The sequence below is a fragment of the Lepeophtheirus salmonis genome, chromosome 7 (assembly GCF_016086655.4).
Source record: "Lepeophtheirus salmonis chromosome 7, UVic_Lsal_1.4, whole genome shotgun sequence".
Taxonomy (NCBI): domain Eukaryota; kingdom Metazoa; phylum Arthropoda; class Copepoda; order Siphonostomatoida; family Caligidae; genus Lepeophtheirus; species Lepeophtheirus salmonis.
This window is the reverse complement of record NC_052137.2, coordinates 15,791,262-15,808,609: the sequence shown is the minus strand read 5'-3', so window position 1 is coordinate 15,808,609 and position 17,348 is coordinate 15,791,262. Positions and strand designations below refer to the sequence as shown.

Sequence of the window (17,348 nt, the reverse complement as noted above, 5' to 3'; positions counted from 1 at the left end):
ATTATTTTGAGTAATTTCATTAATAAAAAAAGCAATTGAATCATTTAGGATTTGATTAAGATACAATTTCATTACAAGCAATTTGATAATATAGTGCAAGGATGTTCAACCTGCGGATCGCAGGCAACATTGAATCCTGCTTAATGTTTAGATGTGGCCCACTGCTCATTCTCACTTCAAGTAGTATTCTTTACTGAAATTTTCGCAATATCATAAAAACGCGTAGAAAGCTCATAATACGTACAAACATTGGAAAATATTTGACGGTATCTAGTAATTTCTGAGACTCTTACAGGGCTGACATTTTAGCTTTTTTGTTTCTTAGCAGTTTGGCCTTGAAAAATAAAATATAGCCTTTATTTATATTTCCCCTAAATTGAAACAAATTTGTAATTAATAGTTTTGTTTTATATAGCCATTTTTCAGTAAATTTAACTTAATATGTTCTGCGGCCCAAAAAAATTATTTCAAATCGCAATACAGCCGATTGTATTAAAGGGTTAGACATCCTTGATCGAGTACATTAAATTTAAATTGATATTCTATTCAGACAATTAGACTAAAATGATATGATAAGAAATTGTCAAAATAATTTTAATTTCATCTATATTTTGTTACATAATCAAATCAGATAGTAAAAGTTTTTATTCAAAACTAAGAAATACTTTCATTTTTCTTTCCCAGTTAACACGACATTTTGCCTAAAACTATTTCACCTTATGTCATTTTGCCATAAACATATTTTTGTCTAGGATACTTCGACTTAACGTATATATAAATAAAGTTGATACGGTTTTATTGTTTATTTTTGGTTGAAATGGATGTGCTCTTCAAATTAAATATATTTCATTAATGGTATATATAATCTATCATATTTAATGATAATTTCTAACGGAGAAGTGATTCTTCTATTCAAATCGTTAACGTGTCTATTTTTTTTTTGTTATTATGATACTAAATTTATTATCTATTTTGTATACATTTGTTAATATTGAAATCTTACATAGTATCTTCTTCGATACATTATTGTCCTATTGAATAAAAATTATTTATTTAAAGTTTATTATATATAATAGCCAAATTTGTTCATAGAAATAATGAATGCCAATATATGTACATTGTACTGGGTTATAAATAGAAATATTTACTAAATTTATAATAAAAATGTAGTACATACATTTCATTAAATAAAAACTCAAAATTTGAGCCCTCAGCTGCCACGTATATTCGAGACATTGGATAAAATAAGAAAATCCAGACAAATTTATTCTGGATCATTTTTGACCCATTTCCGGATTTGGAGTCCTTGAATGCATTGACACTCGAATGACAAACTTCGAAATCCCACCTCTCGGCAACACCTCAAAAATAAAAGCCCAAAGGAGTTACGTCTGGTGATGATGGAGGCCACATCTACTTTGCCCAAAAAAAATTCAAATTGATCAGGGAATAACTTTTGATATTTTTTGGAGATGTGGTAAGGAGCATCATTTTGTTGCCAAACAGATGCTCTATTTGGATAATTGGTGTCGATTCAATGTTTGACAAGTTATTGGAGCACCTTGATGTGGAGAATGGAGTCAGTTATTGCCTCATTCACAGGGGAAAAGTTGGATGTCATGACTTTACCATCTGATGAGATGATACCCAAAACCATAATTAAGACAGAAAAGATGATTTGAATCATAATTTCTACTTTCTCAATTGAACCAGCAACCCATTTTTTGTTGTTCCTGTAGTAAGAGGGATCAAAGGTTTATAGTTTCTTGTCGGAGAGTAAGAGAACCCCACATCGGTGTAGAGTAAAACTATAATTCTTTCAGGATAAAAAAAAAAATTAGGCCAAAACTGACATTTTCTATAATCAGTCATTCAGTCCACGTTTTGCTTCCGAACCCTGTATTACTTTGTTTATTTACACAAAAGAATGAACTATAAAATAGCCATGACGTATGAAGTGAGACAAAGATACATCGAGCTGAATATTCTCATTTCATATATGATTTTTTTCTTTTTAGTCTATGTTTTTACCAAATACAAATTCATCGTACTCTTAAAGTAACCAGTTTTGTTTTATAAATATATTATTTAAAAAAAACGTTATAGCTCCTTTTTTGGTTCACATGATGCCCCTAATGTACAAAGTATATTGCCTATTACTTTTAAAATTACATTGATAAGATAATAAATAGATTTGTCTTCTTCTTTTTTTTTAATTAGAAAAGACACTTCATTTTATCGAACAAACCACCATAAAAGTAAAACGACGGTTTTCTTTTTATTTTAAATGGTAGGGAAAGGTGGCATTTCAATAAGTTTTCTTGATTAATCATTATAATTTTCCCATTATACTGACATGAGAAGCAGAAATAGAGAAAATTAATTATCTTTTTTCTTTAATTTCAAATTGCAATGCGATTATTCAAAAAATATTTCATAATATATTTGTATGTATATACTATATTAAATCTCCTCTCTAAAATTTAAATATATAGATGTATATATGCATATTTTCATTCATTAATTTTTTCTACTTAAATAATATCTAACTAACTAATAATTATAATATAAATCCAATTAAAATAATTGATTTTTTCTACGTTCAATAAGAAGAAAAATAAGGATTAGTTTATTTTTTTAATAGAAATCTATAAGTAAATTCATTTTACATATACTTAATGTATTTTTAAGTGCTGTTTAATTTTTAAATATGCTTATGAGTAAGCTCGTAAATTCTGAGTATTTTGGTAAATAAAAAACAAAGCAATCAAAAATAAACATAATAACTATGATAATTTGAAGACTTTTTTGAAGGAGAGTGGCTTAATGTTTCATTATATTCTACTACACAAACCCCACTCTGTATCGGACAAGGACAAAGGCATGAATTACTTTGATGTTGTTCTTCAATTCAACTCTAAGTCTAGCGAAAAATTACATTTATAACTATTGATAAAAATTGAAAATCATTCTTCATTTTTTAACTCGTCCGTTGGTTTTTTTTTTTTTTTTTTTGAGCTTGTAAGCTGAAGAATGAACTTGCTTTTCAAAGCTGTTATCATTATTATTTAATTTCGGAAGAGAACTTACTTTTCTACTACATTCAATTACATTTTAAATATGATTGAGCATTTGTGTGTGCTCATAAACGACGGAGAGTTACCCCGAGGATTTTTTACAAAGTTATCATTGTAAGTCCTCGGTGGACTTAGAGTAAAACTGAGAATCGGTATAATTCTTGCTCACGAGTTTGTTTATTTACTTATCTCTTCAGAGTCAAGGCTGCTTGTAGCTGATTTAATGAAACGTCATGACAAATAAGCTGCTCTCCCTCAAGACATTCTTCAAATTGTCAATGTTAACATGTTTATTGTCGGTTTCTTTTATTTAACATGCATCTAATGCTAACCTGAGTAGCTTTTCGACTCTCGACTTTGAGTCCAACAAGCACTTACACTTATAACTTCCCAACCAATCCTCAGTGTTATTTTACATCACTTATGAACACAAACACTCGTGGTTACAGTGATGTGGCCAAATACATAAGCACATGAACTTAAGGGTCCTTATGTCCTATAATTTTGTATGTATATATATATATTTAAGTATTCATGAAACACGAGTACTCACACTTTATTTTTAAAAATAGAGCTTATGAATACTTAATTACTTTGACAGAAAGTTAAGAAAAAGATTCCACCTATTTCGTTTAAAAATGTTACAAAATAATACAAGGTTGATCAGCAAAACCTGGACTCGAGAGGTTGCTTAAGAAATACTTCAATAACAACTAAAATTCATAATTTTGCCAAAACTTATAATTAAGGCCTTTTCAAAATTGGTCACTCATTATGGCAACCATCAGGATCAATCACGGTATTTACACGTCGCCAGAAGGCATTGCAGGAGTTGATGACAAACTGCTCAGACAAGTTGTCCCACGCAGCCACTAAGACAGCCACATTCGGGTGTAAAGTTTTGTGATTTTCCGTCTTCAAAGTGCCCCAAACAGCAAATTCCAGCTGGTTCAAATCCGACGAGGAAGGGTTCATATATGTTTCCTCTTTACCTCTGAAGCCGCCTGGCCTTCATTACTACTATTACAAAGGAGTTGGGTATCTTCGTGTATGAGAAAAATCCCAAGTCGCCCTTCATGGCCGTTCTGATGGTCCTAGCAATCACGAAGAAGTCGTTGGAGAGGTGATCTATCGATTTGGTGGTATCCTCCTTAAGCAATTTTATAAGCAGATTTTATGAGTTTTAATTTCTTTGTCCTAAAACGCATTACTTAATTACAATTTTAGTCATTCTAATTACCAACTATTAACTGATACTCTGATTTCATTTTTATTTGTTAAAACTACATGCTTTACTATGCACTTATGAGTAATATAACTATGGTATTTGACTTCATAATGTACCACACAATACTTATATTTGATTAATTTTTATTATAATAGTTTTAAAAAGATGACACCATTAATAGTTCGATAATTAATCTATGGAATATTCCATTATTGCATGATTATAAGTGTTACTGTAAATCATTTATTTAAAATTATTCATCTTATTTTTTGGTTGCAATTTGCACAATTTGCAAAACTGTGACTTTATTTCTTGGCCTTTTTTATTAAAATTTTAACAAAAATCCATTTAATAACAAAAATTTAACATTCAATCAATAAAATTGCTGCTAGCTCAGACCACACGTTCACAACATTCCTGGAAACGTCCCACTGCTTTCTTGAACGTCCCACTTGGTAAAGTCCAGAATGTCCTCCTGATATCAGCTCTCAGGGATATTTTGGTGTTGTGGGGACCTTCATTAGAAACCTGTTCAACATTCCCCCAGATGCAATAGTCATAAGCGTTAAGAGGCCAAGAGCTCGGTGGGGCGTACATCATATTCTCAACATGAAGAAAATTGAGTATTCTTTTGCTGGTGTGATAGGGTGATCCATCTTGCTTGCAAGGTTGGTATTTTATGTTGCTTTGGATCTAAAGAAAGACTATGATGCGCAGAACACTGATGTAGACCTTGGCGTTTACCTTCAGGTACTGCTTGAAGATGAAAAGCGGCATAACGTGACCCTCACTACAAACAATACAAAAAACCATTACTTTCTTTGGATACTTGAGCTTCATGATCATAAGGACACTATAAATACTTTTTTCCAACAATCTATTGTTCTTCGAAAGAAACTTTTATAATCTGAGAGGAACCAGACAAGGCTTCTGCTTTAGCTTAATCAAAGCCATGGTTTGGGTAACCCGTTTCTCCCTATTTGACGGGGTTATAAGCTGTCCACGCAACGTAAGTATCTAAGTTACCTCAAGTCTTCATTGATGACACTTTGCAAAATTGAACAGAATGCTACGTCAATGCTGTCAGCGATTACATTCTTCGATTGCCATGGATTATTCTGTATCAGTGGGTCCTCACCCTCCTGTTCGACACGTTTTCTGAATTTTTGGACGAATAAAGTAGTGCACCCGACCACTTTAGCCAAAAACAAGTTGTCAATTTTACCATTTAAATTACACAAAGTGTACAACGTTTATGTTCCTGATTAAAAGAAGACAGGGTTTATTATCGTAAGGATGAGAAAATTGATAACATCATCACGTAGTGTCAATAAAGTGGGTTTGAAATTTTTTTAGAAAACAGATGTATAATCTGTTCATATGTTCAACTAATATATTAAAAACCCTCAAAGTAATGTGTCGACCAAACCAAAAGAAGATTAAAAGATCGGATATGTGATCACATGAGATATGTCGATAAATGTTTGGAAGCCACTGGAGAACACTTCAATTCGAGAATACATAAGAAATCGAGTATGAAAGTACTGTGCTAAAACAATTCCGGCCTATAAGATCTGAAATGATACCGTTGCTTTTGATTCGAGAAAAATGGTGGATCAATCAATTTAAGTCAAAAACACCCGCTGGAATGAACAGACATTGAATTGGACATTCATTAAATTTACTGTAAAACAGTTTCGTTTAAAAAAATCATTTAAAAAAAATTGAGTTATGAATTTATGTAAGGTTAAAAATCCTATAAACGGAAAATATTTTGATATTTTATTATTAATACTACTCGTATATATTATTTTATCTATTCTTAGTTTTAAATTTTAATGTTTACATTTTGATTTTTTGTGAAAACTTAAGAATATTTTAATATTATTTTTTCTGAAGAGGTATCCAATGGAGAGGAAATCGATTAAATGTTACTTATCCTATAAACATCTATGTTTTATTGTGTTGGTTGAGTCAAGCTCATCTTCTATAAAAAATGGTTAATGTTTCAAAGAACTACCCTTTATATATATATATATATGTGACTGCAAAGTTTTAATTAAACTCATTAAATTTATCAAAAAATGTGATTGAAAATTGTCCCGATACTTTTTTCTATAATTAAATGCAGAAATTGTCTTGGTGGTGTAAAACTCAAGACATTCCGGAATCTCGTGAGATAAACCCTTGTACAGATAATATATAAAATTTGGTGCTTTTTTTTATTTAGGACTCAACGTCAAGAACATACTATGCGTGTGTAAAATATACGTATATTCATGTATACACATGTTGGATTGAAAACGACGAAAATAGGATCATTCTTTCACTCTTTTTGCTCTTATATAGATTTGAAATAAAAATATATAGCTGATATATACCATAATTTATTGATTCATATACCAATACATAAATAAATTTATGTAATACTCTAACTATGTAAATTGGTTTGAGGCAACTCAATAGAATTTCTTATTTTGGCCTTTTTAGCAGCTCCTTCTTTATTTTTCTTTTCGGCTATATTTCATTTTATACTACATACATACACTATAATCCACACACAAGGTTCTTGTCAGATTATAAAAAAATGAAATGATATCAACATAATTTATTTGAACGTTTTATATACTATGTACTTTTGTACGTCATATATTATTATTTAAGAAAGCTCAACTATTGTCGTTGAAGATGACAAATTCATCATGATTTCCTATTTAATGAGGTCATATGTATAACTCAAAGGCAGTTTGGTTAAGATATATGTTTTGTCTATGGCTCTCATCATCTTCTCAATTACGGTGGCATTAAATGAAAAAAAAAAAGCTCTGTCAAAAAAGTAATCACTATTAATTCCATGCTATCTTCTGGAGTGTACTAGATAAAATCGTGGACTTGACTTTATATTAATCTGGATTACTGTAGGGTGAATATTTTGGAATACGACGTTGTGTTATTAAAAGCAAAGACTCTTCCGTTTAATAAACAATAAAAAACACACTTTCATAAATCAAAAGTTGTCAGCATAGAGGGGAAAAGGCAAGAAGTGTCTGATTTGTGAGTAGCAAGGATATAATAAAGGTCGTAGGGTGCTCCCAGAGTCTCCATTTAAGAGCCTTGATAGATACCCTGGCACCTGACCAAGTCGATGAAGGAACAAGCCAAGGCATTCAATGTCAGTGATTGGATTCTGATTAGGTATGAGAAGGATTTGGGGAGTTCTTCTTATATACGATGACATAAGCAACTGCTTTCAGACGTAACTGAGGTCCAAACATTGTTGACTTGGTTAAAACCTAACGGATCCACATTTCGTAACTGTTCACAGATTGTTTCTCCCTCAATTATTCAATTTTGGACGTAGTCAATAAGAGAACCTATGCTATCCCTCACTGAAATTTGGATGATATCAGGCCTCTTTCGAACGTCAGTGGGCTGCCATCTCCGAGGCCTTCATCAATAAGTAATGTAGCACCTTTAGCCCCAATTTGGAGGCCATGGTAGCAGTCTAAGGAAATCCTTTTGAATAATAAAAAAAGATAACAATGTAATAAAATATGATAACTTTTACAGACGACACATCTGCGCATAGAGATCACTATAAATAAAAGTGCAGCTTGTTTTAGTTATATTAAAACAATGGTTATTAACCTTGTAAGAGCGTCTGAAACCCACTTGTTTCATATGAACATTTACTAAATCCTTCTTAAATGGTCAATCAGAGCGTGTCTGTCATGAAAAATTATATCAGTTAGAGGTGTGTCTTGACCTCAGACAAAACCTACGAGAATGACTAACCAAGCCACTGGGGTTTGATTGAACTCAGGTTATGAGCCACTAAGTTAGAATATTCTAAATATGCAGACAAGGAGATTAACCCCGATTTGTTTCAAACGCAATGTATTTTATTAATATTTATTACAGATTAAGTCATCAAATGGGCTTATTTATATTTAATTTCGGAACTTTTCTAGGAACTTTCTTTATTGCATTAAACTTAAAAAATAAATCAAAATCGACTTTTTTTTGACAGAAATTTTTTTAAAGTTGTAGTGTAAGGTTTATTCCTTAACTTGAGCTATAGTATAAGCCTTTTTTTTTAATTATGCAAAAAATATCAACTCCTAAATATGATCCATCATTTTACTTTTTTTTTTGTATGATTAGACACATTTTGTATCAACTGTCTTCAAAGGGGGGGGGAGCAGCCTACACCTGCAGATGACCCTAAAATATGGGTTTTAACCAACACGCGTTACAAGATCTGAATTGTGTTCATAGTATAATTAATAAGAGTATTCATATTGTTGCATTATCACTTATGTTGAAATTTACGCTCACCGCAACATAGCCAATATTCACATCCCTGATCAAAATCCCTCATTTACCAATTAAAATTATACATATGTAACTTTTTGTTTATCTTTATTTAAAAGGAAAATTCTTATTTTGTCGTCTAGGTAAAACAAACTCTGGAGACGAGTTGGGTACTCCCGAGAAGGAACTGATTTCCCGCTCCGTTCCCATCACCATCTTTGGAGCAGAAACGATTTTTATTATTGTCATATCCATTATTAGCATTCTTTCCACTTTTATGACCGTCGTGGGAATCGTTTGTCGAGTCCGTTGTCGACACATCACTTCCTCTTCTTCTTCTCCTGAGGGCACACTCGTTGATAATGGAATTGAAATTGAGAATAGTCATGGAATGGATTCGGAGCTACAGGTTTCTGGTAAGAATATTCAAATAAAAAGGAATGAATTTTTTGTAGCTACCCACATTTCCCAATATTTAGGTTACTCTCACGTCTCTTCAAATCCCTCTTCCGCTGGAGTAACCTTTGAGCATGGAAGCTCTGAAGATCTACAACTATTACCCACGTTTCGACATGGAAGTAATACTTTTACGGATCAATCTAAAGGAGAGGACATTCTACCCCTAAACCCTGCTCAGTTAACACATTCCTGCTCCTTTGTATATCCAAGTTCTATTGGTACAACCTGCGAATCCATCGATAACATGAGCTGTAATTCAAATGAGGTATGAAATAATTCACATAATTCAATAATTCGCTAGGTAATTTTGCCTTAAACTATTTTAGGCAGGGACATTTTGCATTAAACCATTTAACGATAGGACAATTTCCCTTTACCTATTTTGCCACAAGGATATTTCGCCTAAATATATAAATAAATGAGTTTTATACGTCATTTCTGTTATTTTTGGTTAAAATTGATGCTTCTTTCGAATTTTTAAATCAAAACATGTAATGTGCATTATTATAAAACGAATTAAAGGGTTGTTTTCTGTTAGAAAAATGATGGAGTCAGCCTCAAAATTTTAATGCATCCACCAATAAAATCTGACTATTCAATTAATTCGACCACAACAAAATAGATAGTAAATTTATTATAATAAGATAAATAAATAAACACAACACGATTCCATTAGAAAAATTGTTAATCACTTCTCTGTTAGTAATTATTATTAGACATCATGGATTTTTCATAATAGAAAAAAAGACTCATGGACTGACTAACAAGCATAATATGAGGCAAGAACATAGTTCCATTTTTATTCCAACATCCTTGACGCAAAATGACTTTAAATAAAAATGTCCTAAGGCAAAATTGTTTTATGCAAAAATAACCGTGTGCCAAAATAATTAAATATAATATGACTCGCTCCATCACAATATGCAACAGTGACTAAATATTTTTTCAATCCATTAATTTCCATTCTGCTTTCATTCATAGCATTTGATTCATCAACAGCCCAATTCACGCATTCTACAAACCTTTCCACGTCCAATTGTTTCCCTCTCCAATGATCATCATTATGATAATGTTCATGGCTACCGGACTGGGGTCCCCACATCGTTCTGCGACTCCAAAAAAAGCAATACGTTATCCAAAGGCTCAACTAAAAACGTGACTTTTTGTGGTGAAGTAGAGACAATACAGTGCTCCTCTGGATCAAGTTGTCAGAGCATTGTTGATTCGAGCTGCTTGAACCACGGGAGTTCGAGTAGTGTGGGGCTAATAGCAATAAGAATAGCAAAAGGGATGAGGACTATTGTGAGAGTAGGGTCTAAAGTGTGAATAATATAATATATTTATATAAATGTACTACTCTTAATCATAATCTATATGATATATCTATGTATTTTAATGAACATTTATCATTTTGTTGTTGGATGTGTTCAGTGTGCTGATGCTATTGTTTTTTTAATTGAGTTCTTTTAGGTAAAGTGGCCTACTTATATCAGGCATTCGATAGGAGTTGACTAAAAAAAATAGGTTACTATTGTATCCTAACGATAATACGAGATGAGTTTTTGAAGTTGATACATTCATTTATGAAAAACAAATGAGCGTCTTATTTTGCAAAGAAACATTTTTAAAACTCTGTCTAACAAAAGTTTCTTTGTCAAAATTTTTTACTTAGAAAATATGGGGAAAAAAATTAATTAATAAAAAATGGTATTTTCACTATTTATATAAAATTACATATTTGTAAATGGAAAACTTGGTATAATTTAGTCAACGTGAATAAACTGTTGGTTATTATCAAAGTTTTTTACACGTTGCTCAGACATAAACTTTCACAAAGACTCCTACTCCTTGGTACATTGAAATGACTTTTTCCAACTGCATTAGGTTATTTTACAGAGCATGGCTACGTTAGGATGATCAAACGTCCCCATTTTCTTAGATATTTCCTCTTTTTAGATCCTGTTTGGGACGTCCAAGGAATGTTTTATCAACTCATGATAATAAAAAACTCTTATTTTTTTTGTGATAAATAATTGAATTTCGACTTGTTTTAAATCAAATATAAAACAAAAAATTAAAAAAAAACATGATTCATAATATATTTTCAAAAAATTCAATTTTTTGGAAATAATAACTCCCTTTCTCCTTAAAACGGATGGGGGCATGCCTTTTCTCTTTGAAAATCAAAGTATGGTCATCCTTGAGTACATATAATGACAAACAAGTCGTTATCTTTATTGTATTACGTAACCTTTACTCTGAAAAGAAACAGAAATAGCCCAAAAATCAGTTCGCAGTTAGCCAATTCTTCCCAACTAATTTAATACTGGTTAGACATTGTTCACAGCTTAGAAAGGAGCTACTTCTAATTGAACCAATTGCCGTTTAGAAGACTGATTAGGAGAAAAGAACCAGAAACATAGACAGCTCACAACAAAATACAGGCTATATTTTTGTGTAAGCTAGGTAACACCGTCATTTATGTACAAATTAATAGTGTTGAGTCGGTTCCAATTTATTTGGTACAGTCCAGTCTAAGGACTCTTATTACTTTGGATCGGCCTTTACAACTCTTGGTCCCTAAATTTATATCTAAAATGTCGACAGTTAATATAGCCAAATAAGATGCATTCAGTATGCTGGATATCTCCTGCAAAAATATTCCTGTTTTCATTACAACGCAATACAATAGGTTGGAGTCCTATATAAGGACCGACGCAATACTAATACATTAATTCGGTTTTAAGTGATTTTTTCTGTACTGATATTTCGACTATTGTGAAAAAAGTGTCTTAATTTTGTAATACCATAACTTTCGTTTCTCCAAATACTCTATGAAATGCTCATCCCTAACAATGGTACATGTGCTATATATATAAATGTAGAAGAAATGCCTTGTTACTGTTAAGAATAAGAAACCCCAAAATTCTTAAGGTAGGATCCCATCAAGACGATAACTTTTATCAAGGAGATCTTGTATTCATTGTGAGTCTCGAATCACTGCTCAGTTTCTCACCTTTTTATAAAGTGTATTCATATATGTACCTAAGAATATATTATATTAAAAAATGTCTCAAAAATATATTTACATTATTTTAATTTCCGGTACCATCTTTGCTTCATGTATGTACTTTAGCCTAAATCAAGATAAAAACTTATATTTACTATGTACATACTAGGATTTATCATTTCCCGGGAAGTCGTTGTTTCTTGTGATCCAGGAAAGTAGTTTTTTTCTCGATTACGAGATCACGCTAGTAAATAATGAATACTCTAAAATTTAAGTTTTTTTTATATTCTAAGAAGAGATAATGAAATTTAAGCTGATCCTACTCATATAATTTTGAATTGTCATGTTCTTCATTTTTACTATCATTAATAATAGTGCACACTTATTTTTTTTTATTCCTTAAGCCGATCCGACCCACTAAAACAATAACTATCCGTATGTCATGAACAAGCTTATTTTCTAGAGCTGGAGGCTGTATAATTGTGAAATACATAACCTGATACGGAAAGGGTCATACTCAACTCGCACACATCACTAAAACCCATGTAACTCTTTTTATAAAAGAAATCAAAGAAAAAGTGAGTCGTCAATATTTATTTCACATTTAATTCTATGAACTTATATGTATATAATGAAATGAAACTTGGTATATTATGAAATAATTAAATGCAGATTTTCTCTTAGATGAAAATCTCCAAGAAATCTTAGGATCTCGAGAGATAAACTCTGGTATATATGGAGAATAGGAGTTTTAACTAGTTGTGGGCTTCAAAAAATTTTAGACCAGTCAGATAGCAATATAATTTTTATTAAAGCGAATTGATTTTGGTCCTTTAAAGAAAATTTGTACTTTTTCGGCTCAAATTTAGTATTTTTTTTTTTTTTAAATAACTTAGAATTTTTTTATCTCTTGTACAGAAAATTATATGTCTAATTTATAAGAAAACATAATGTGGGCTCCCAAGACAACATCACCATTATATAACTTGACGACTTCCACCCCATTTGCAAAAACATTCCGGTCCCGGTGGTCCCACTAAAAAATTCAGTCTGAACCGATCTCAGAGAAAAGTTTGGTGTGTATGTATCTCATTTAAAATTCGGTCTATACCGATTCTGTAAATGTATTGTCGATAACATCAGTTGTTTTTCAAAATTGTGTACATTGACCTACAATAACGTCATTGAAGTTAAATATGTTGCATATATCATATTTATACAACTCATAAATCAGGATATGAGAGAAAATCGATCCCTTTATTGAGCCTGAAAAAGAAAAATAAATCCATATATTGAGAAATAAAATTCGGTCTATATCAGTCCTATACAAAAATTGTTCTGGCTTATTCTCATTGAATATTCAGTCGACATGGATTCCATAAAGATGAATTTTTGATGGCGTCAGCTTAACTTCAAAATTGTGAACATCGACCTATAATAACGTCACATGATGTTAAATATGTTGCATAAAACATATTTATGCAACTCATACCGAGCCAACCGTTATTATTTACTCTTCTCTATTATGCAAATTTTGAGAGGTTAACAGTCATTATTTTGCAATTTTCAATGGAGCAATGTTGTAGATCACATAATTGGATGTCGATTGCTAACAAAAACATTGTTCTAATCTCCATCATGAACAAACAGTATGAATTGTTCCAGAAGGCCATCGGGGAGCAGCCTGTGTCCTCGAGAAAGACAATTTACAAAGTATTTCATGCATGGAAGAAATTATAAATCGTCTTCCTTATAGTTCCTCAATCGACATGTAATTATGTGTTCTACAACATTGCTCATATGAAAATTGTACATACATCTCAAAATTTGCATAATAGAGATGTGTAAATATTAAGAATTGACCCAAAAAGTGAGGATATTGGAGAAAATCCATCCATTCATTGAAACCGAAAAATATTGGTCTATATATTGAGACCAAAAAATCGGAGCTAGAAGAAAATATACATAGATGGAAACACGTTTACATTTTGATCTACGTTCTGATATCGGGGTCTGGTCTGAAATATAGATCAAAATTGGAATTATAAAATCACTTAAGATCGAACCAGAAAAAAGATTGGTCTTGGACCATGTCTCAACACAAGTTTTAACATCTCCCTTTCTTTCCTTCCTCTTTCCTCACTTACTCTTTAAAAAAAGCATGAAGAATGTAACTACTTACTATGAAGTAAATATGTATATATGTACAAATCAGAGCTTGCTTCATTGACTTTATGATTCAAAACTATCATAGCAAAAAATGAGTTAAAAAAATACTCTGTTTTTTTCTTTCATTCAACGGAGATTTCTCGCATCTTATAATCACATCTATTTATGAACAGAATATATATATAGATAAATAACTTTTTTACATTTATTAAAGTGTCTATTCTAATGTATTATATATGTATCTATGGAAGAGAGTGTCTTCAAATAAAAAGTAATGACCTTTCTTTCAGAACATTGAGTCACTCAAATGAAAATGGGTTTTCATATATGTATTTTGAATTTGCAAAGGATATATATGTGTTGCGTCAGCATCAGAACAATCTTAAACAAAAATCAAGAAAATAAGAAAATCCAAAAAGGCTATGAGCAAACTAAAAAAATGTGGGTAGCATAATACGACATAACTTGGGTAAGCAAAGTGTAGAAAGTGATTGAAATTTTTCATGATATTTGGGCAATTTCCCCTTTTTTAAGATCATGAAAGTAGATGGAAGGCCCCATTATGAGTTTGTCTCTTATTAAGTGTCTAGGAAAGGGAGGGGAAGGTTTCTTGGAGTCTATGCGTGGGCTGAGAGATTAAGTCGGAGGAGATTACATTTCATTATGTAAAACACTACGACTTTTTCTTGTGTCTACAATGAATCATCAGAATATAATTACTTTTAGAAATAAATCGTACTGGAGTCATGGTGTGGAAATTCATTAGCTAACAAACTGACGTTTCTGGACGTACAGGCAAACTTATAAAGTGTTTCTTAAAATATATTATCCACTAAGTAGTGTGGCAATTTGTAAATTGTTGTTAACTAGTTGCTGTTGTTTTTAAACGACACATGTTGAGAAGTGAGACACCCAAAGGGTTATTAAGCTGAATTTTTTTATAGAAATGAATGATAAGAAGAACATAAATGTAATCCACACACATTGGTTAGAAAAATCATTTTATCTTCATTTTGTGTTGACGAGCTACATATAAAAATGCAGCTTAATACTTTATGGACTTAATTAGATCACTTATGTGATTTGTAATGAGTTAAGTTAACTAGATTTTAGAGCATATATTTAATTTGAAGCGACCCAATTTGTCCAGTATTATGATCTTTTCTAATAAGGAGCTTACTAATTTATCTAACTATTGTATTGAAACGTTGAATTATATAAAACTTAAGTGCAATTGACAGGTCCTCTAAGGTATTAATCAGAATAATTAAATGATAAAAATGAACGATAATTCGCTTAAGAATACAAATATAATCCAGAACCATTTTTTGAAAAACCATGTTCGCTTGCGTTTGTGTTGGTAAATCACATATCGAGGGTTGAGCGCAAAATTGTGATAACTTAAAAATAAAAAATATTTGTGTTATTGCCTATATGCCTAATATTCAACGTTATTATTTAAAAACACAGAAATTTAGACAAATGAAATGAATTTATCAGATCCATTCTATTGGAAAAAATCGGAAAACACCATTATTCATAATGAAAGAAGGCAGATACAAATCATAATAATATAAGTACATATTTGAGTATTTGACAATGTGGGACTCATCCCACGAAATCTATTTTGTAAAAATTGTATATTGTATACTCTTAGCTTTTAAAAGAGTCTCAAAGAAAATACTAAGTTTCTTTATAGCCATTTAAGAAATCAAATTTTCATAATTAATGGTTAGATTAGATTGAAACATAAACTTAAATATATAATTGTTGTTTTTTTTGTTTTTTTTTGCGTGTATGTGTTCCTGAGATACACTTAAAATATGCATAAATAAATAGAAAAAAGTATTTCGCTTAATTTAATTCTTTTTAAAGCTCTGTATATATGAATGTATATATATATATAATTAAACAATACAAGCAATAACTACAATTTTTTTCTTCTAAATAGAGAACAATAAAATTTAATAACGTATGCGATTGTACTAATATATGTATATATATATGGTATTGCCTTGTTAATTTAAGCAAGGTAAATTACACATTAAACTCATAAAATACTCTTGCATATAGACCTCTTTAATATACATATTTAACATTTTCATTGTCCTCCTCTATATATTCTTTTACAATGAAAATTAGTGGTTATAAATACACTAGTACCTACTAGGGGTTCTCTCTACTCGGAATCCCATTTTTCGGAATTTCTTGGGTTTTATACATACTGTAAATTCCTTGAAGATCCTGTATTCCATTATTTCACAATATAAACTTAATTAAATACAACTGGAAGAATCATTATGTTGATATTTTAGATGTCTCTCAACCCTAGAGATATTATGCAGAGCAAAAGCAAAGGACGTTTTTGAACTCAACAGTTAGTTGATCAAACAGTGGAAAATATAATTATTTATACATTATTCACTCCGAATCTTCCAATGAATCATTCTTGAAATCAAAAAGTGGTACCTTTTAACTCTAGTGATAGTGATAAAATGAGAATAAATTGTTATATGACTAGCATAAAATTTATTTTTTCTTCTTAAATTGTAGAAAGAAATACTTAAATTTCCCAGTATTTATTATTCACTAAAGGGATCCCAAATTTAAAAAAAATATTTCCCTGGTACCCGAGTACCTAGATACAGTAGGACCTTTTATATTCATGGCAAATGAGTTCTTCATTGCCATGGCAATTGAATATTTAAAAACTCGGAATGTTATCAACTTTCATCACTCAACCTCAAATCCATTCATCCCTTCTTCTTTTGATGTAAATACACATAAAAATGTAAAATATTTTATTTTAAGTACAGTTTATTGTGATGACATGCACAAAAATATTATATTATTTATAATGAAGTAAAGGCTGTGAAAATAGTATTTGTATCTTACATACATAAGTCGTCAGTTATTTATAATTTATTTTCCCTTCTTCAGCACACTTTGATCACTACAAAATATATTATATTTATAAATCTATTTATAATAATTATTAAGAATCTGTGATAAAATTTATTTAACCATTTTACTACAATATAAAAAATTTTGATATCCTCATTTATTACAAAAATGTTGTGTTAAAAATTGA

General features: G+C 30.7%; 1 protein-coding gene across 1 annotated transcript in view; it reads left to right on the top strand.

Moving 5' to 3' along the window:
• The window catches only part of LOC121121663 (protein turtle), a 403,438-nt gene extending 390,336 nt beyond the window's left edge, over positions 1 to 13,102 (top strand). The window contains exons 13-15 of the mRNA XM_071889943.1: positions 8,763 to 9,035; positions 9,099 to 9,343; positions 10,060 to 13,102. Coding sequence (XP_071746044.1) covers positions 8,763 to 9,035; positions 9,099 to 9,343; positions 10,060 to 10,404 — 863 coding nt within the window. The 3' untranslated portion in view covers positions 10,405 to 13,102. The remainder of the gene's footprint in view (positions 1 to 8,762; positions 9,036 to 9,098; positions 9,344 to 10,059) is intronic.
• The last annotated feature ends 4,246 nt before the right edge of the window (positions 13,103 to 17,348 follow it).